General features: G+C 38.0%; 1 protein-coding gene across 6 annotated transcripts in view; it reads left to right on the top strand.

The window, feature by feature from the left end:
* The first annotated feature begins 1,182 nt into the window (after positions 1 to 1,182).
* FANCM (FA complementation group M) overlaps positions 1,183 to 21,715 on the top strand; it is a 60,565-nt gene continuing 40,032 nt past the window's right edge. For 2 of the 6 annotated variants that reach the window (XR_006273583.1, XM_043489960.1), the window contains exons 1-9: positions 1,183 to 1,872; positions 2,455 to 2,627; positions 8,547 to 8,624; positions 11,532 to 11,690; positions 14,681 to 14,812; positions 17,173 to 17,305; positions 18,181 to 18,306; positions 18,868 to 18,954; positions 20,690 to 20,874. Coding sequence is in view for 5 of the 6 variants with exons in the window: in XM_043489960.1 (XP_043345895.1) it covers positions 1,347 to 1,872; positions 2,455 to 2,627; positions 8,547 to 8,624; positions 11,532 to 11,690; positions 14,681 to 14,812; positions 17,173 to 17,305; positions 18,181 to 18,306; positions 18,868 to 18,954; positions 20,690 to 20,874 (1,599 nt within the window). In the remaining variant the exon portion in view is untranslated. Of the gene's footprint in view, positions 1,995 to 2,454; positions 2,628 to 8,546; positions 8,625 to 11,531; positions 11,691 to 14,680; positions 14,813 to 17,172; positions 17,306 to 18,180; positions 18,307 to 18,867; positions 18,955 to 20,689; positions 20,875 to 21,715 lie in introns of all 6 variants that reach the window. The other 4 variants (XM_043489956.1, XM_043489959.1, XM_043489958.1 and 1 more) reach the window with 4 other exon arrangements.

Here is a 21,715-nt window from a genome sequence, read left to right as displayed (position 1 = left end):
TGTTTACCACCCATTACCCACACTTGTATATTATCGACAAGCTGCTGTGCATTTAAAGTCGATAATCTGTTTGAAAAAAACAACAGTATTCAGTCGTCTAATATTATTTTACCTAGTTCTACCCTAAAAATTCACACCTGAATAGGCTCAGTCCTTGTCCATCAGAACAACGTATATCCTACCACTTCCCTTTTAAAACTCACACAAATGAAACTAGAATAGCAGCCTGTTCCCTTTCCCTTCCCAAATGCAAACACACGATAAACAGTTTGTCTAAAAGCAAGTCCAGACACTTGACCAAATAAAACAAGGTAGAGTAGCTACACGCAAGGTGATGCTTGCTGATGGTGGTGATGAGGGGGTGACATTATTAGTGGTCCAGAAAACCTCATGATGTGTGTGTACTTTTCCTCAATACACAAGGAAACAAATCTACAGAGGTTACTCAAAGTCGCCAAGTTTAGAGAGGAGAAATCCGGAATTGTATCCAAGTTTGGAGGTAGAATGCTATCGCTAGAGGAGAAAAATATCACCCAGACGCTGATTTTACTGCTCTATATCGTTTATGAAGATGTAATGATGGAGCATCAGGACATTTTTTTTCCTTTGGAATTTTCCAACGAATATCACGACCAAACCATTCACTTCCCTTTAAACAATAAAAATATTAAGATAGGAGGTTGCTACTCCTGAAAAAGCTGGCATTTTGTTTTCTCAGTCTGGATAAAGAAATGAGGTGTTATTTAATTTTGTCTAAACACGTTTGTTTTCACCTCATCTACCGATTTAAAAACACAGCCAACAACAAGGAATAAGGCATGTTAGACGCTCAGTAACGTTAAGTTAAAACAAGGGCGGGTATGCATTGTTTCCCGACCTCAAGGTTATTTCAGTTCAGTTCAATTCTGTCGCTCAGTCGTGTCCGACTCTGCGACACCATGAACTGCAGCAAGCCAGGCTTCCCTGTCCATCACCAACTCCCTTATTTACTATATCGTTTTAAGCAATATCACTTTAGCCCTGACGCCAGGACATATAATCACTTATTGGAAATGGAACCCAAATTTAGAGTCGGTAAAAAAAATTGACAAGGGGACAAAATTTAGAGTAACTCCACGGTAATGCGCATGCGTCTCCTAGAGGACCGCGGGGTTTCCGGGAAAACCGCCAATCATATTCCCCACGCAAACTCAGTGGCTGCACTTTCAACAGGATAGACTGGCCTCAGTCCCGCCCACTGGTTCCTCTGTTTTTTACGCGAAGGTAACCGATGGGGATTGGAACGGAGGCTATTGAGCTGCAGCAGTGCTGGCGTCTGAGGGTAGCCTTCGGTGGTCGTCGGTCTAATGAGCGGACGGCAAAAAACGCTTTTCCAGACTTGGGGCTCAAAAGTTTCTCGGTCCACTGGGGCTCCGAGTTGCAACTCTGGAACTGAGCGGCCTCAGAGCACAGGCATCTCCAGGGCGCGTTTTCCTGCAGTGGCAGAGGCGGCAAAGGCGGCCGAGGTTGAGTCCGAATCAGACGATGATGTGTTGCTGGTCGCGGTGTACGAAGCAGAGAGGCAGCTGAGTCTAGAGAATGGCGGGTTCTGCACCTCAGCGGGCGCCCTGTGGATTTACCCTACTAATTGCCCAGTGCGAGACTACCAGCTGCACATCTCCAGGACCGCCCTCTTCTGCAACACGCTGGTCTGTCTGCCCACCGGGTTGGGAAAGACCTTTATTGCCGCTGTGGTCATGTACAATTTCTACCGCTGGTTCCCTTCTGGCAAGGTGGTTTTCATGGCCCCCACGAAACCCCTGGTGACACAGCAGATCGAGGCTTGCTACCGGGTGATGGGTATCCCGCAGTCCCACATGGCCGAAATGACAGGTATCTTAGAAACAGTGGACTAACTTGAAATTAAGAGCTGGGCACCCAGGGGAAAGCTCGTATTCTGATGGAACTAGCGCCAAAGGAATTCCGGACCCATGTGGAATAGACCCCAGATCACAGTATGCTTGTTTTACCTCTTCTTTCTTGAAACATCATCTCCTTGTAGCAAGTCCAACTCTAATAGGGTTGCTTTATTCAATCTTCAGAGAATTTCTGTAGCTTGTCAAAGCATTTTGAAGTGGTTATGTGTGTATACCCCATTGGTAAGTGAAAGTGAGGTTTTCTGCCTTTCTTGCTCAGGATTTCCCAGGTGAAGAATTTTCTTCTCTTCAAGTATTATGTCATTTTACAAGGATTCTCTAAAGGTAGTCTAGTTGTGATTTTTGGTAAAAGCTGGCGTTGACATCTGGACCACAACAAAGCTTTAAAATGTTGCTTTCTCCTATTTGTCAAATTAGCACCTTGGAAGCAGATCACCAATACAGGAATGCATGCTGAAAATAGGCCAGGCTGTTTATATTTTACAGGTGACAGTCTGAAGTTTAGAATGTGTGATGTCACTTTTTTTTTTTTTTACAGGATCTACTCAAGCTTTCACCAGGAAGGAAATCTGGGGCAGTAAGAGGGTTCTTTTTCTGACACCTCAAGTCATGGTAAATGATCTTTCTAGAGGAGCTTGCCCAGCTGCTGAAATAAAGTGTCTAGTTATTGATGAAGCTCATAAAGCCCTTGGAAATTATGCTTATTGCCAGGTAATCTTGTTTAAAAGTATTTTATAGTGTAAAATATTGTTGTAGAGCATTTGGGGGAATAATTTTTAATGATGGAAGTTACTGATGGCATTATTATTATGAAAAGTTTTATACCTATTATCTCAACAGATGGTGATAGAAATACTTTGCTTCATCCATTGAAATCAGTGTCTCTGCTGGTTTCTTTTTTTTTTTTTTTCTTTTAACTTTAACAAGACCATTAGTGTCAGATGATGAGAATCTCCTTGATCCAAAGTAGGGTATGGATGGAAACTTGAGACTAAGATAGTAGTCAAAAGATTGGTAGTGGATACACATTGTTATTCCCTGTCAGGTAAAATAGTAACTGAGAGTTATTGTTTTGAGAAACGAATGACATAATGTATGTAACATACCTACACTGCCTTCCAGTTAAGTACTGTGGGAATATAAAGTACAAAAGTGAGGAGGTGGGATATGGCTGGAGAGGCACTTAACATCAGGTCATGAAGGCATTTGTGTTCTATGCTAAGCAGTTTGAATGCCCTTTGTAGGTCATAGGGGATGTAGATGGTAGAGACTCACTGAAAAATGTTTAACTGGGGTGATACTTAGGCCTTCAGAAGCATTACTACAAACAAAGCTAGTGGAGGTGATGGAATTTTCATTTCAGTTCAGTTCAGTCACTCAGTCATATCCGACTCTTTGCGACCCCATGAACTGCAGCACACCAGGCCTCCCTGTCCATCATCAACTCCCGGAGTCCACCCAAACCCATGTCCATCGAGTCGGTGATGCCATCCAACCATCTCATCCTCTGTCGTCCCCTTCTCCTCCTGCCCTCAATCTTTCCCAGCATCAGGGTCTTTTCAAATGAGTCAGCTCTTCGCATCAGGTGGCCAAAGGATTGGAGTTTCAGCTTCAACATCAGTCCTTCCAATGAACACCCAGAACTGATCTCCTTTAGGATGGACTGGTTGGATCTCCTTGCAGTCCAAGGGACTCTCAAGAGTCTTCTCCAACACCACAGTTCAAAAGCATCAATTCTTCTGCCCTCAGCTTTCTTTATAGTCCAACTCTCACATCCATACATGACCACTGGATAAACCATAGCCTTGACTAGACGCTATTTCAAATCCTAAAAGATGATGCTCTGAAAGTGCTGCACTCAATATGCCAGCAAATTTAGAAAACTCAGCAGTAGCCACAGGACTGGAAAAGGTCAGTTTTCATTCCAGTCCCAAAAAAAGGCAATGCCAAAGAATGTTCAAACTACCACACAAGTGTACTCATCTCACACACTAGCAAAGTAATGTTCAAAATTCTCCAAGCTAGTCTTCAATAGTACACGAACCGAGAACTTCCAATTGTTCACGCTGGATATAGAAAAGGCAGAGGGACCAGAGATCAAATTGCCATCATCTGTTGGATCATAGAAAAAGCAAAAGAGTTGCTTTTTTGACTACCTCTTTTTTATCTACCTCTGCTTTATTGACTATGCCAAAGCCTTTGACTGTGTGGATCACAACAAACTGTGGAAAATTCTTCAAGAGATGGAAACACCAGACCTCCTTACCTGCCTCCTGAGAAATCTGTATGCAGGTCAAGAAGCAACAGTTAGAACCGGACATGAAACAATAAATTGGTTCCCGATTGGGAAAGGAGTACATCAAGGCTGTATATTGTCACCCTGCTTATTTAACTTATATGCAGAGTACATCATGAGAAACGCTGGGCTGGAAGAAGTAGAAGCTGGACTCAAGATTGCCAGGAGAAATATCAATAACCTCAGATATGCAAATGACACAACACTTATGGCAGAAAGCGAAGAGGAACTAAAGGGACTCTTGTTGAAAGTGAAAGAGGAAAGTGAAAAAGTTGGCCTAAAACTCAACATTCAAAAAACAAAGATCATAGCATCCAGTGCCATCACTTTATGCCAATAGGTGGGGAAACAATCAAAATAGTGACAGACTTTATTTTCTTGGGCTCTAAAATCACTGCAGATGGTGACTGCAGCCATGAAGTTAGAAGATGCTTGCTCCTTGGAAGAAAAGCTATGACCAACCTAGACAGTATATTAAAAAACAGAGACATTCCTTTGCCAGCAAAAGTCTGTCTAGTCAAAGCTATGGTTTTTCCAGTAGTCATGTATGGATGTGAGAGTTGGACCATAAAGAATTCTGAGCACCCAAGAATTGATTCTTTTGAACTGTGGTGTTGGAGAAGACTCTTGAGAGTCCCTTGGACTGCAAGATTGAACCAGTCAATCATAAAGGAAATCAGTCCTGAATATTCATTGGAAGGACTGATGCTGAAGCTGATGTTCCAATACTGTTGGCCACCTGATGCAAAGAACTGTCTCCTTGGAGAAGACCCTGATGCTGGGAAAGATTGAAGGCAGGAGGAAAAGGGGATGACCGAGGATGAGATGGTTGGATGGCATCACTGACTCAATGGACATGAGTTTGAGCAGGCTCCGGAAGTTGGTGATGGATAGGGGAGCCTGGCGTGCTGCAGTCCGTGGGGTCACAAAGAGTTGGAGACAACTGAGCGGCTGAACTGGGGTGATACTTCAGTTTTAAAAGAGATTAGAGGAGCGAAGAGTAAAGGCAGGGAGTACAGTGAGGGATCAGGGGAATTTAAGATGACTGCCAGGCTTCAAACTTGGAAGATTGTCAGGAGGGTGATGCAGTTAGTCAAATGGAGTTCTGGAAGCAGAGAACATCTGAGGTACTGTGAAAGGAGTGAGTGCAGTTTTAGATTGTTGGATTTGAGATGTGTGTGACGAATCTAGGAATAGATATTCAGTAGGGAGTGGGTGACAGAAGTACAGATCTCAATGGAAAGTTCTGAGGTAGAGAGACAGATTTGGAAACCGTCAACGTATAGGTGATAGGTAATTAAAATAGTAATAGCTGGCGATACTAGGGAGAGGGAGTCGAGTCAGCATAGAGAGAAAGTTGATTTTATTTAGTGCAAAGAGATGAATTTTACTGCCAGTTTGTGATTTTGTAAAGCAGTTTTTGGGGGGGACTTTGAGTATTATATCTCTGTATTTTCTTCTTGAGAATTGTCATGTTAGAGTTGATGTCAGCCAGGAAATGGATATATTTTTCCATTCATGTCTTTCCAAGTTAAATTAATACCCAATGTGTTAAAAGTTTCTGCTTGGGGAGGGGCATTTATAAAATTTTATTCTAACTGTATGGAATTCATTTTGTACATTTAGCTCATATTTATGCTCAGTCTCTCAGTTGTGTCCAATTCTTTGCAACCCCATGGACTGTAGCCCACCAGGCTCCTCTGTCAATGGGATTCTCCAGGCAAGAATACTGGAGTGGATTGCCATTTCCTCCTCCAGGGGATCTTCATAACCCAGGGATCAAACCCAAGTCACTTGCATGTCCTGCATTTGCAGGCAGATTCTTTACCACTGAGCCACCTGGGTAGCCAAAGCTTATATATAGCAACTTAAAAAAAAAATTTACTTATTTTGGTCACACTGCATGGTTTGCAAGATCTCAGTTCCCTGACCAGTGATTGAACTTGGGCCATGGCAGTGAAAGCCCGGAATCCTAACCATTAGGCAATCAGAGAGCTCCCATTAGCAAATTTATTTTCAAAAAATTTCTTGGTATTAGGGTGATTTTTTTTTTTCTTAACTACGAGGCCTAGGCTTTTATTGAGTACAGTGAGACATGACTGACTTCTTTAGTATCTAAATAGCATTGCAAGTTCTTTGAAGGTTTTTTTTTTTTTGATGTGGACCATTTTTAAACTCTTTGTTGAATTTGTTGCAGTATTTCTTATGTTTTATGTTTTTTCAGTATTGAATTTTTTACAGTATTATTTCTGTTTTATATTTTTCGGTTTTTTTTGGCTGAGAGACATGTGGAGTCTTAGCTCCCTGACCAGGGAGTGAACCTGTACTCCCTGCATTGGAAGGCAAAGTCTTAACTCCTGGACCTCTAGGGAAGTCCCAAGCAATGAGAGTTTATACTGCGTTGAATATTCCAGATAGTTTCCAACAGGCACACAGCTTGTTGAAGAAGGTAGCTTCCTGGGTTACAAACACAAAACCACTTCTACAAAATGTTTGAGAATCCCTCCTGGAAAGAAAATAATATATCTGGGATTTTATCTTTTATCAGTTAATTAGGACAATTGTTCTTAAGTCTCCTCCATTAAGTATTATTATTATTATTATTATTTTTTTTTTTTTTTTGGCCCTTGGCAGCAAAAGTGCAGAGCCCTAGCCACTGGACCACCAGGAGATTCCCTATAATGTTTTATCTTTGATATCTATTCTGTATCATGTTTTTAAAAGCTCTGTAAATGGTATTTTTTGAGTGTTAATCAATATTCAGTTTGCATTTCATTGATTTCATCATTAACATGGGTAAAAATTAGAGCAGTGTTAAGATAACCTGGTTTTAGCACTATTTACAATAGTAAGACATGGAAGTAACCCAAATGTTCATGGACTGATGCTTGGGTTAAGAGGATTTGTCATGTATATATGCCAAATGTGTGCTATACACATACCTATACACACACACACACACACACTTGGTGTCTCAATTGGTAAAGAATCCTCCTGCAATGCAGGAGGCTCAGGTTTGATCCCTTGGTCAGAAAGATTCCCTGGAGAAGAAAATGGCAACCCACACCTGGAGAATCCCATGGACAGAGGAGTCTGGCGGACTACTGTCCATGAGGTTGCAAGAGTTGAAAGTAACTTAGTGACTAAACCACACACACACACACACACACACATACAATGCAATATTACTGAGCCATAAAAAGAGTGAAATACTTTTGGCACTCAGTGAAATAAGTCAGAGACAAATACTATACGATATTAGTTATAGAAACAGACTTACAGACATAGAAAACAAACTTAGTTACCAAAGGGGCGAGGGGAAGGGGGAGGGACAAATTAAGGGTGGTATGGGATTAACAGAATCAATCTACTATATGTAAAATAGATAAGCAGCAGGGGTTAACTGCAGAGCACAGGGAATTATGCCCATTATCCTATAATAATTTATAATGAAGTATAATATGCAAAAATACCAACTCACTATGCTCCACACCTGAAACTAAGACAGTATTGTAAACTATACTTCAATTAAAAAATAATAATCTGCTTTTAGTTTCCTCCAGCTAATGTGAAACTATGGATACTAAAAGCTGTTCTGCGATTCAATTTACTTAGGGTCCTTCGATTCTGTATTGGGGGAAATGGGAATCTGGCAAATTACACCAGAAGTGGGTGTTGAATTCTAAATGCGAAGCCTAGAATGATGCTTTGGTGCCACTCAGGAAATGTTTTAGGATTTAAAAGGGGATTTAGATTTTAAGAATTATCCCAAATTAACGTTATTCTTTTAGGAATAAACTTAAAGACTGTGAGCCTTCCACCTGAAATCTAACTTCTTTAAAATTTTTCCTAAACAAAGCTCTTTTCACTTCAACTCTAATTCCATGTTGGTATTTAATTTTTTTCTATTTTTATGTTATGATTTATCTTAATCTGGCAGATGTACATATGGATATAGCTGTAAGATTAGACTGTGACCTGAGGAATGGAGAATAGACTTGATCTTTTTCTACCATTTGCTCTTGAATTATCCCTCTGCATATTTTGATTTGCCTCAGTATAGGCCTTGATGTTGTAGCTTTATATGCAAAAATACACTGAATAGTTTAGAAGAAACCCTAAAGTGTTTCTCATTGGTATAGAGTATAAACCTAAATCATTTGCTCTTCAGACAATATGACTAATGATGGTTCTTTCTGCTAGCCCATCAATACTCTAAATAAGGAACAATGATAATGGACCATATATAATAGCTTGTTTAACAGAATTATTTTTACTTTTGTGTTGGATAGATGAAATTTAAAAATTGATTTTTTCTTTTTCTTTTTTTTAAGGTTGTAAGAGAACTAGTCAAATATACGAATCACTTTAGAATCTTGGCTCTTAGTGCCACACCAGGTAGTGATATAAAAGTAAGTAAAATTTATTACCATTTAAGAAAATAAGAACTTTTGTATGCGACCAAATCAGTTTCCCATTCTAGTATTTAGTTTAACATCAGGAGTACAACATTTCTTATAAGATGCCTTCCTTTTCTTCTATGGTTGCAGGAAATTGTCTGCGTTAGTAGTTTTTAGACTTCAGCATGCCAAAGAATCACTTGACACTTAAATTGTTAGTGTTTTCAGTTCTTTTCAAATTTTATCTTGAAATGACTTTAGACTTCCAGAAAATATGCAAAAATTAAAGTCTCTGTATATCATTCATTCAGCTTCCCCTAATGTTACCATTTTACATAATTGTAGTCAAATGATCAAAACCAGGAAATTAATATTGGTACAATACTAGTAACTGATCTGCAGCCCTTATTTGAATATTGCGTTTTCCCACCAGTGTCCTTTTCTGCTCCTGGATCCAGTCCATTATCCCACACTGCCTTTAGTTATCTTGTCCCCTCAGTTCCTTCCCAGCTGTGCCAGTTCCTCATTCTTTTCTTGTCTTCTGTGACTCTGATGCTTTTGAAGAGTAGGTGTCAGTTATTTTGTAGAGTATCCCTCAATTTGCAGTTGTCTGATGTTTTCTTAGGGCTTCCCTGTTGGCTCAGTGATGACTGGAGTGAAACTATGTATGCATTTTTGACAAGAATACCCCAAAAGTGATGCTGTACCTTTCTTAGAGCATTGCATCAGAGAATACATGATACTTTGTCTTTTTACTGGTGCTGTTAATCTTGACTTGGTTAAGATGATGCCTTTCTGGTTTCTACATTGTAAAACTCCTGATTTTCCCTTTGTAATTAAGTTTGTTGTAGGGTGGAGATTTTAGCACCCAGTGATGGTTCTTGCTTGTAACAGTTATTTTCTGTGCTGTTGCCTAATCATTATTTCCTTTTTTTCTCTTTTTTTTTTTTTACATTTCTTCTACATTTTTAAATTTTGAATTCTTCTGTAGTGAAGAGCTGTCTTCTTAATTATTTTTATTTCAGTTCTTTACATCAATAGGGGCTAATGCAGATATATATATATATATTAAATGAACTACAAGTACCATCACTAATAATTTTTTGTTCACATTGTTTTAGATTTGGCTACTGGGAGTTCCTTGAAGATGGCTCCTGTGCCTTTAGAAAGCACTCTTTTGCTTGTTTGTTTGTTTTGAATACTTCCTAACCTACTGGAATCACAGGATATTTTGTGCTCATTTAGTATTTTTCCTGTTCCCTCTGTGGAATGAACCATTTCTCCAGGGAGCTTGGGTTTCCTTTATTGGAGGATGGTAACAATGCAGCTATTGAGCTGTGTCCCATGTCACTCTAATTTAGTAGTTCTGAATGGTCTTTTGTGTTGGGTTTTGGATAACTTCAAAGATAGCTTTCAGTTCTGCCAAGCCGTTAAGACTTTTTTCCTTCTGTCTACAACCTCGATTATTTTTAGAAATTTCTGTTCTTTTGTTTCCTGCCAGCCTTGTTTAAACATGCTTGATGGTTTTTAGTCATCTTTTAAGTCTCCTCTTAAATATCATCTCTTCAGAAAACTCACTCTTAAGCTATCAAAAGTCAACTCTTCCTATCTTGTAATTTTCTTCTTAATATCTATCACAGTCTGTTATTCTTTTGCTTATTCACTGCTGTCTTTTTAGCTCCTGCTGAATTAGTATCTCCTGCTGAATTAGTAGCTACATGAAACTAGGGATTATGTATGTCTTGATATCTCTCACCAATTCAATATCTAGCATTTGGGAGTTACTCAAATATTTGTTCAGTGATTAAAAGTACTAAAGTATTACTCAATTTTATAAAATGGTCATACATTTGCCCTAGATACTGAATGTGTGTGGACCTTAAGTAACTATACTCTACTACTATATTAGGCATTATACTAGGTATTGGGAATATAAAAGATTGCCCTAGAGTACTTTTTGTCTGAAAGCCCATGAGGTTTTTGTAGTTTTTAAAAAAAAGAGTTCTTAATTTCTAGATACTTTCAGGATTCTCTCTCCCTCCTACCATCTATCCATCCATCTACCTCTCCCTTCCATTCTTTTCATTATACTCAGGAGTACTGTGGTCTATTATACCAACAGGAATTATACCAACAGGATTTTTGGGTTTTTTTCATATTCTCTATTTTTACAATTAAGTTCCTTTATAAGCTTTGGTTGAATGAAATTTAGGTTCAGAAATGTATCGACATATAGATAGATAGATAGATAGATTTAAATGGAAAATTTTTACTCATTTATTTAAAAGATTTTTATTGGCCACACCATGCAGCTTGTGGGATCTTAGTTCCCTGAGACTTAACCACTGGGTTGCCAGAGACTTCCCTCCACTCATTTATTAATAATTGATTCAGTGTAGGACCTGTTCCCTCAGTTTCTTAGCAAGTCAATTTGTAAAGTATTCTTGAGATACAGTTGTATGCTTTAATACTAAAGGGACTTCTCTGTTTTCCCCATTAAAAATCAGTGGAAAAAAAGTATTTGCTAAGGAATTAGGAAGTCTGGGTTTTCGTTCTGGCTTTAAAATTGACTGATATATTTTGAGGATTTGGTTTGCTAATCTAAAATTTCTCTTTTGTCTGACTCTTTATTGATAGGAAAACACAAAGATATATTGAGGAGCTTGCTGAACATTTACTAATATTCTTATATTTTGGATGCTTGGCTTGAAGGGCAACATGCAAGAAAGATGTTATAAAAGCCTTTTTCCTCTGTTGCTCCACTTCTGATGTGCTATACTTTATAGTTTTAAAAATATTTGAAGATAAAAGATTCTAACTTTTTTCAGAAATTTACTGCTATCTTATTTTTGTTAGTGACAAACTAAAACATTTAACAAGTAATATAATACATAATTGTACTTAATTGATTTCCTGTAGGCTGTGCAGCAGGTTATTACTAACCTACTCATTGGGCAAGTAGAGCTTCGTTCTGAAGACTCTCCAGATATTTTGCCATACTCTCATGAAAGACGAGTTGAAAAGCTTGTTGTTCCTCTTGGTGAAGAACTTGCAGCTATCCAAAAGGCGTATATACAGGTAAGCCATTTTTATCATAATTCAGGGTTTGTTTGTTTTTTTTTAATTACTTATTATTTTGGCTGTGCTGGATGTTCCTGTCGGCTTGGGCTTTTCTCTAGTTGCAGCGAGCGGGGGCCTCATCGTGGTGGCTTCTGGTTGCAGAGCACGGGCTCTAGGTGCACAGGCTTCAGGAGTGTGGCTTCTGGGCTCTGGGCACAGACCCAGTGGTTGTGGCACATGGGGCTCAGTTGCTCCGTGGCATGTGAGACTTCCCGGACCAGGGATGGAACCTGTGTCCCCTGTGCTGGCAGGCGGAGTCTTTACCACCGAGTCACCAGGGAAGCCCCAGGGTTTTAATAAATGAACTGATAATGTAATTATTTTTGTTAATAAAATCTGACTGTGAAAGTATATAGTCATTTTATATAATTAATATGTTGAAAAATTCTTTGAAATTAAGATTTTTAGTATGAGCACCATGTTCTATTTGTGCTGGCAGACTGTGAGTTAAAGAGGAAATATGTAATGATGGACCGTTTCTAAAGCCAGTAATAGGCTTATAGTTTATATTTCTTAAATAAACCTTTTAATTGGAGTTTAACCCACCCCCACCAAATCTGTGGACAGCAGAGTACACAAAATGTAAGTGTGCTGCTCAGTGAGTTTTCACATAAACACACTCAAAACACGTATGCAGATTCAATTAGAAGTTTCTTTGTAAGGAAATGTCTTTCAATCCCTGATCCCTGTATAGCAGTGTTTCTCAACTATCTTACCTACTTGGTGGCATTTGGCAATGTCTTGACGCATTTTTGGTTGTTCTACTAAGTAGGGGGAGTGGGGTGTAGACTTGCTACGGGCATCCAGTGTACAGAGGCCAGGAATGCTACTTGACATCCCACAGTGGACAGGAAGCCCCCCAGTAGCAAAGAATTATCTGGTGCAAGTGTCAGTACTGGAGCTCTAAGAGAAACTGCGTGGACAGTTAACACTTTCAATGGGAGAAATTTGGGGTAACAGTTAGTTTTCTAAGGTTCATGATTGCTGTCATGCTAGGAGAATACCTTGTTTTCATATCCTTATTGCTGTGGATAAAAGATGGCTATAGATTTCTTTCCATTGAGGGGCAAGGTACATTTCTCTTTCCCTAGAATGTGGGCCGGCCCTCTGCTGACTTTGACCAATAGAATGTGATGAGCCCTGAGCCTTGGTGAGCCTCAAAAGAAAGGAGAAGCCAGTAGTTAGCTAGAAGTGAGAGTGCAGACGTGTGGTCCCAGCTGACCTGTTTCAGCTAGCCCCAAGCCATCTGAGGCTCCCGACATCAGGAGCAGAGACAGACTGTCACTGCAGTGCCCTGACAGATTTCTTTTTGATTTTTAATATTTTGTTTTGCAATAATTTTAGACTTTAAGGGAATTTGCAAAAATAGTATGGAGAGTTCCAGTGGGGAGATGCTTTGAGACTATGCAAATATATCTTGTTTCTCAAAATATTTTGTTCACTAACTTTAAAATATAATGATAGTTCTTGCCTCCAGCAGTTACTTGTGTATTTGCCTAGTCATTGTTTCTTGTTTCCCTCATTTTTTTTTTTTTGGCATTTGTTAATTTGAATGCCTGTATAATGAAGAGCTGTTTCTTCTCCCCTGTTTATTTTTTCAATTCTTTATATTAATGTGGATAATTTTTTTACTAATGGATAATTATTTTCTCTTGTGGGTTAAGTGCTGTACTATCATTATTAATTTTATTGCTCAGATTGTTCCAGCTGTGGCCATTAGGAGCTCTTTTAAGATCTTGGCTCCTGTGCCCTTTAGACATATGCTTTTTTGCAAGGGGTCATCAGGGGAGGCCTGTTGTTGTTTAGTTGCTCAGTCTTGTCCGACTCTCTGCGACCCCATGGACTGTAACCCGCCAGGCTCCTCTATCCATGGGATTCTCCAGGCAAGAATACTGGAGTGGGTTGCTGTTTCCTCCTCTACAGGGGAGGCCTAGTTCCTCACTTTCTGGCATTACAAGATATTTTATTAGTCATTTAGTTGTTGTTCTGTCCCAGCTGTGGAATCAGCCGTTTCTCCAAGGAATCCTTGTACCTTTTATGGAAGAGTTGTGTTTAAAGACCAAGACATGGGAGCTAGATATGCTTGTTGTTACTGTGTTGTCATCCCTTCTAGGCCCTCTCTGTGACCCGCTTGAATTCTTTCCTGCAGAAAAACAATCAGGAACAAATAAAATGGTTGTTTTAATCTATGGTATTTTGAATTAGTTTGTTATTCAGGAATAAGTAAACAAAATGTTCATCTATCATTTAACCTTTAATACGTCTTAAAGAGAAATTTTATAAAAATATGGTTTGATTTTTGTTTCTAAATTACTTGTAACAAAATTCTAAGTGTTAATAATTTAAGATGTGGCAGAATCTTTTTGGTAATCATCTCATAAATACTAATATATTTGGTTATGATTAAATCATTCCATTTTATTCCTTTCTTCCCTCTATTGAATGTAAACTTTATGAAAGCAGAAATTCATTTGTCTCAGCCACAATATCCCCAGCATCTAGTATATGCTTATGAATATTTTTGAAAGAATGAATCAGTGAATGAAATTAAAGGTATCCAAGGCCATTTTGACTTTGTCATCAGTCCGCAGATATTTATCACACTTGTTCTGGGCACTGACGATGCCACAGGATAAAAAAATCAAGGCCCTCCTTTCATTGTGCTTAGGTTAGGGAAAGGGGAGGAGAGTTAAGAAATAAACAGCTAAACACATATGTTCTTAAATTATAATTGAATCTAATAATTGATTCTGCTGACTCATATGGATATTATCTGGGGATAAATGTCAAGTACTTTAAAATTTTATCATCTCTTCTGTGTTTACTTGAAGTTTGCATTTTAAGACTAGTATAAAATTTAATATATATAACTATTTTACTATGTAAGGAAATGATTGTATTTGAAAAAGGATTTTAAAACAAAAACTAAATTTCTTTGAAACTTGCAGATTTTGGAAGCATTTGCCAGTTCTCTGATTCAGAGGAATGTTTTGATGAGAAAAGATATTCCCAATCTAACAAAATACCAGATAATTCTTGCAAGAGATCAATTTAGGAAGAACCCATCTCCAAATATTGTGGTAGGTATTTTAAAGTAAATTTTGATGATAGACTAAGTTCTTACTCAAAGCAAGGATGAAATGTAAATAATGATTGGTTTTGGGTGTATATTAGCTCATCAAGAATTCAGGTATGATTTATATAGTTTCTAGTGAAGTGAAAGTCGCTGAGTTGTGTCTGACTCTTTGCAACCCCTTGGACTATACAGTCCATGGAATTCTCCAGGCCAGAATAATGGTGTGGGTAGCCTTTCCCTTCTCCAAGGGATCTTCCCAACTCAGGAATCAAACCCAGTTCTCCCTCATGGCAGGTGGATTCTTTACCAGCTGAGCCACAAAGGAAGCCCCAACATTTATACAGTTTATAAAAGCACCAAAAAAAATCTAGCAGGAACACAGCTTGATAATGTGAATTAAGACAAATTTAACCTTATAACATTTTTTAAAGTTTATTTACTTATTTGGCTGTGTCAGATCTTAGTTGTGGCACGTGGTATGCAGAGCTCATGGGCTCAGTAGCTGTGGCCATGGGCCTAGTTGCCCCACATCTTGTGAGATTCTATCTCCCTCACCTGGGAGCAAACCCACTTCTTCTGCATTCCAAGAAGGACTCCAAACCACTGGACCACTAGGGAAGTCCCTATCTTGTAACTTTTAAAATTGATCTTTCAGTTCAGTTCTATTCTGCAAAGTCAAAGAAGGGTCATAAGAAGGTAGATCTTAACTGACTTTTAGACCTCTGGCATTTAGTCTTAATTCTCCTTACTGAGGTCAGAGTATGCATTGTAGTAAACTTCATGTTTTTAATCTTCTTTGGGAAAAAAAATAGATGGATAGGGAACAGAGCCATCAAGTTAGGTCCAAAATCAGAAGAGATACTCACAAGCACAAAAAGGCACTGAGTCTTTCTTGGAACTGAGAGAGAATACATCTGCAAAAGAACAAGACAATTGAGTAAAGGGATGAGGGAGACAGCGAGCAGGCTGATTTGACTGAGGTGAAGGACTGAGGAAGTCAGATATGTTAGTTACTCTAGTTTGTGACTGCCTGGGAGTAGCTTTAAATGTTACACTAGAAATAAGGAGTTTATTCTCTAGTATCTGGGGAACCACAAAGGAAGTCTTCTGTGCAATTGCAGTGTATTATTTTAAGCTTTTACTTTTTAAAGAGTTTAAAATAATACACTGCAATCATAGCTCAGTCAGTAAAGAATCTGCCTGCAATGCAGGAGACCTGGGTTCAATTCCTGGGTCAGGAAGATCCCCTGGAGAAGGAAATGGCAGTCCATGCTGGTATTCTTGCCTGGAAAATCCCATGGACAGGGGAGTCTGGTGGGCTACAATCCATGGGGTCACAAGAGTCGGACACGACTTAGCGACTAAACCACAACCATTTTAAACTTTAATAAAGTGTTTAAAGTTTATTCTAGGAGTTAAAGTTTCACCGAAATTTTAAATCATAAATTTAAACCTGTTGAACTTGATCCACTGATGATATTGTTTTATCCTTTTAGGTAATTAGGGTGCCATTTTAGAACATTTATCACTATCCTAAAAACATTTAAAATGAGTGTAACTGTTGTTAAATGCTAGTAAAAATGTAAGATATTGAATAATATTCCTCATCTCTAATAAAGGGAAATAATTAAAATACATTCTCAGTGGTCTTTAAAAGTATCTTATCATATAGATACACCCACCTATGCTCCCATAAAAGGAATACGAACTTCACTTTTCCTTGAGAGTAGTGGTTAGAAGCACGACGATACGGGGCCAGAGTTCCTGGGTGCAAATAGTGGCTCTGCTGCTTGCCGCCTGTAGGAGCTTCTGCATCTCCAGACAGGCATGGCAGTGGTACCTTCCTCCTAGGTATTAAGACTGCCAGGTTTGTATAAGTAGTGTTTTTGTAGCACTGTCTGATGCTCAGTGTCAGATGTTACTGTGGCATGTGTACTTGGTTTTAAATGTTAGTGTTAAAGAGTTTGATTAAATATGTGTCCTGATGTCAGAAACCATATGGATAGGCCCATGTCTGTTTTATTTTCCCTTGTATCCCAAATGTCTGTCTCAGAGCTTAGCAAATAGTAGATGCTTATTAAATTGTTTTGAAAGATCAAATGAATTTATATACTGCTAGTAATGTGCCTGTACAGAAAAACAGCATATGATAAATATTCACCCCTTCATTTATTCTCTTTAAAATGTAAGTTTCCTGTTGAATTAAGTGAAGGGGCAGATATTATATAGAAAATATACTGACACCTTTCTTTAGCAACATCACAGGACATTCAGTAGAACCAATAAGTTCTGCATGCTGCATGTATCTTCATTTGTTTCTCTGGACAAATTTGATACATGGTTTTTTTGTTTTGTTTTTTTTAGGGAATGCAGCAAGGCATAATCGAGGGAGAATTTGCTATTTGTATTAGTTTATATCATGGTTATGAATTATTGCAGCAAATGGGAATGAGATCATTATATTTCTTCCTCTGTGGAATTATGGATGGAACTAAAGGTAAATTATATGGAATTATTTAAAGAAGTGATGACATATATTATTTTGGTTAATGATGAAGGAGTCTTTTGGGCCTAGAAAAGAGAACAACAGTCTCAAAGGCCCCTTGCTGAATCATCTAACTTCGGAGAAAACAAAGTATAACTTTAGTTCCATCCTGATGCTCCAGGCCAGTTGCATCTATCTGGGACTTATCACCCCCTGTCCGGAAACCTACCACCCCCTACACCCGCCCAGAAGACTTATCACCCCCTGCCCAACTACAAGTGTCATCTCAACAAAAGAATACTCAAAATAGCCCACCTGATTGACGTTTCCCTTATCGCTTCCACAAACCTCCCTATAAGTATGAAGCCTCCCTGATCCCTTTCGGCGCTTAGCCTGGTCGTTAGGCCGACTGTCGCCCCTCCTTGCCTGAATAAAGGTACCCTACTTCTGTTGAGGTCGTCTTTCCTTTTCTGCCTCGCCGGAACTGTACCTTACAAATGATATGTATATCGAACAGTTTGGATTACTTAAGGGGCTTTATTTTAAAAAACAATGAAATAGTTATATAACAAATTTTTTCTTCTTATTTTTTTCCTCCTTTTATTTTGCTTAAATAATGGACATATATTTCTCACAGTTCTGGAGACTAGGAAGTCTAAGATTAAAAAACATCCCAAACCATGTTTGGTTTTTGATATATTGCTGGAAAAAAAGGAAGCCATTTATTAATACAAATGTGAATGTGGAAATGGAAAAAGTTGCTGGTTTTCATTTTAAATTTGAAAAACTTGCATTCATTGCTGAATCGTAATTTCTTTTAAATAAATAATGCATTTGATTAGTTTGCTATTACATTTAATGGGAAAATATTTTCTTAATTTCTGAAGGAATGACTCGGGCGAAAAATGAACTTAGCCGAAACGAGGACTTCATGAAACTTTATGATCATCTAGAGAGCATGTTTGCACATACACGTAGCACTTCAACAAATGGTGTTTCTGTTATCCAGAAAGGTCTGTTTTTTCTTTTAAAATTTTATATTGTTTCTTCTTTATCAAGGTTAATTTTATTTTTTTTATTTTTTATTTTTTTTATTTTTTTAAGGTTAATTTTAAAATTAAGCTCCATTGATCTACATGTCTATTTATACCTACTTATATTTCTTGAAACAATAGACCTATTAAACGTAAAAGATTTTATTTTTCAACTTAGGATACATATATATTCAAGCAGTTTATGAACTTTAAACATATAATGAAGTTAGTGGGAGTTGTTACTGGTAGTGAAAATTCTCAGAACTACCAAATACTGATTGTAGCTTAAATAAATGTGAGCTTTTCCTTCTACTTTGCTGCTTATTCCTATTTGGATTATTTCTCAGAATGAAATTTTCATAACAATTCAAAGTTTATTTTACAGTAAGGTTTGTGTGCTACCCAGGTGCCAGTTACTGTGTAAATAAATTTTTTTAAATGTGTTTTAACAAATCCATTTTGAAAAGGCTAATTAAAATACATGAATGTAACAGAATATGAAAAAAATACAGAAAAGTTTTTTGTTTGTTTTTTTCCCAGGAGGTAAAGATAAAAAGTTCTGCTATAGTCATCCAAAATTAAAGAAATTAGAAGAAGTTGTAGTTGAACACTTCAAGTCGTGGAATGGTAGGTCGTATTTAATATCCTCAAGGCAAGGCAAAGTTATAAAAAAGCTAAAACTCTGATTTGTTCGTTTTTGCTAACATTTCTTATGGAGAAGATGAGCTTTTAATTATTCTGGATTATGAATGTAAAACAAAGCTTAGAAATTTTGGCAGCATACAGACCAGGGAGATTGTAGACATGTTAACAATAGGGTGTTATGTGAAAAAGAAAAGTCAGCCTAAGACAGTATAAGGGAAGCAGATATTAAAAACAATATATAATATTCAGTTCAGTTCAGTTGCTCAGTCATGTCCGACTCTTAGCAGCCCCATGGACTTCAGCATGCCAGGCCTCCATGCCATCCAGCCATCTCGTCCTCTGTCATCCCCTTCTCCTCCTGCCCTCAATCTTTCCCAGCATCAGAGTCTTTTCAAATGAGTCAGCTCTTCACATCAGGTGGCCTAAGGATTGGAGTTTCATCTTCAACATCAGTCCTTCCAATGAACATTCAGGACTGATCTACTTTAGGATGGACTGGTTGGATCTCCTTGCAGTCCAAGGGACTCTCAAGAGTCTTCTCCAACACCACAGTTCAAAAGCATCAATTCTTTGGTGCTCAGCTTTCTTTATTGTCCAACTCTCACATCCATACATGACTACTTGGAAAACCATATCTTTCACTAGGCAGACCTTTGTTGGCAAAGTAATGTCTCTGCTTTTTAATATGCTGTTTAGGTTGGTCATAACTTTTCTTCTAAGGAGCAAGCGTCTTTTAATTTCATGGCTACAGTCACCATCTGCAGTGATTTGAGCCCGATAAAATAAAGGCTGTCACTGTTTCTGGAATTTAGCTGAAATAATTTTCCTTACAACTGCACCTGCTTCTTTTTCCTTAGATATCAAATATTAGCTTTATGTGTATTAAGTCATTTAATTCATACGATTGTTATGAAGATTGAATGAATTAATATATAAAATGCATAGTGGAGTCCCTGGCACACACGTGATTAATGTAATATGAATCATGTTTCAGAAGGATTGTTAGAGTCCCCCCCCAACAGCTTGCAATTATTAACCAGTTGCTATACTCAAGTCTGCATACTTTGTATTTACTATTTCATTTCATCGTCATCTCAATCCATTTTAGATATTAAGAAACTAAAGCTTAAAGGGTTAAATGAAAGAGATTAAATCACCGCCATGGTCACACATTGCCTAGAAACTAAGTGGTCCAGCCTCAAAATCATGTTGTTATTCATGCATTCTACTCCTCCCAATCACAGAGACAATGGGAGCAGCTTTGTGGCTGCATGTAGGGTATATTCAGCAGTTTTCTTTGGAGAATTTGAAGGTATCAATAATTCGGGGACAGAGTACCATGACCTGGGTTAAGACAGTGCCTAGAGAAGCAGAAAGGAAAGGGAAATGACGCTGTGCAGACCTGTGCTTCTGGTTTAGAAGGTAAAGAGGCATAAGAAGCATCACGCATAAATTGGAGGACTGATCAAATGGTAATTTTTATTTGATTGGTTTTGGGTTTTTTTTTACCATAGCCGGTGAGAGATAAGGAGCCAGGTTTAAGATGACTAGAAAAGGTAGAAGGAAAACTGGCAAAGATTTAAGATGCTTTAAATTACTTTTTTGAAAGAACTGTCAGTTGTCACTCACTGGTATATAGTTTCAGGTTTGTTTCCTTTTGAATTATCTAAATGCTTTTTTTTTAAAGTTGTAGTTAAAATATTTTTTTGTTGTACAGCTCGAAAAACGTCTGATAAGAAATGTGACGAGACCAGAGTTATGATCTTCTCTTCGTTTCGAGATAGTGTTCAAGAAATTGCAGAAATGCTTTTACCGCATCAGCCAATTATTAGAGTAATGACTTTTGTTGGCCATGCCTCAGGAAAAAGCATGAAGGGTTTTACCCAGAAGGAGCAACTGGAGGTAATTATTTTTTGAGTTAATGAATATAAAAATAAAATTGATTAGCTTTGCACTTATGCCATTTTTTTTTTTTTCGTTTTAACTCATTACTGAGTTGGCTATAGCTTAAAGATAATTTTATAGTAAATATATAAATAAATCTAGGCATATTTGGCATTGCCTTTCTTTGGGATTGGAATGAAAACTGACCTTCTCCAGTCCTGTGGCCACTGCTGAGTTTTCAAGATTTGTTGGCATATTGAGTACAGCACTTTCACCGCATCATCTTTTAGAATTTGAAATAGCTCAACTGGTATTCCATCACCTCCACTAGCTTTGTTCATAGTGATGCTTCCTAAGGCCCACTTGACTTCACATTTCAGGATGTGTGGCTCTAGGTGAGTGATCAATCATTGTGATTATCTGGATCGTGAAGATCTTTTTTGTACAGTTCTTCTGTGTATTCTTGCCACCTCTTCTTAATATCATCTGCTTCTGTTAGGTTCATACCATTTTTATCCTTTATTGTGCCCATCTTTGCATGAAATGTTCTCTTGGTATTTTGAATTTTCTTGAAGAGATCTCTTGTCTTTCCCATTCTGTTGTTTTCCTCTCTTTGTTTGCATTGATCACTGAGGAAGGCTTTCTTATCTCTCCTTGCTATTCTTTGAAACTCTGCATTCAAATGGGTATATCTTTCCTTTTCTCCTGTTTTTCGCTTCTCTTCTTTTCACAGCCAACCACTTTGCCTTTTTGCATTTCTTTTCCTTGGGGATGGTTTTGATCCCTGCCTCCTGTAAAATGTCACGAACCCTCCATCCATAGTTCTTCAGGCACTCTTATCAGATCTAATCCCTTGAAT

This window comes from Cervus canadensis, chromosome 17 (genome assembly GCF_019320065.1).
Source record: "Cervus canadensis isolate Bull #8, Minnesota chromosome 17, ASM1932006v1, whole genome shotgun sequence".
In the NCBI taxonomy this organism is placed as follows: domain Eukaryota; kingdom Metazoa; phylum Chordata; class Mammalia; order Artiodactyla; family Cervidae; genus Cervus; species Cervus canadensis.
This window is presented reverse-complemented; position numbering and strand designations above follow the sequence as displayed.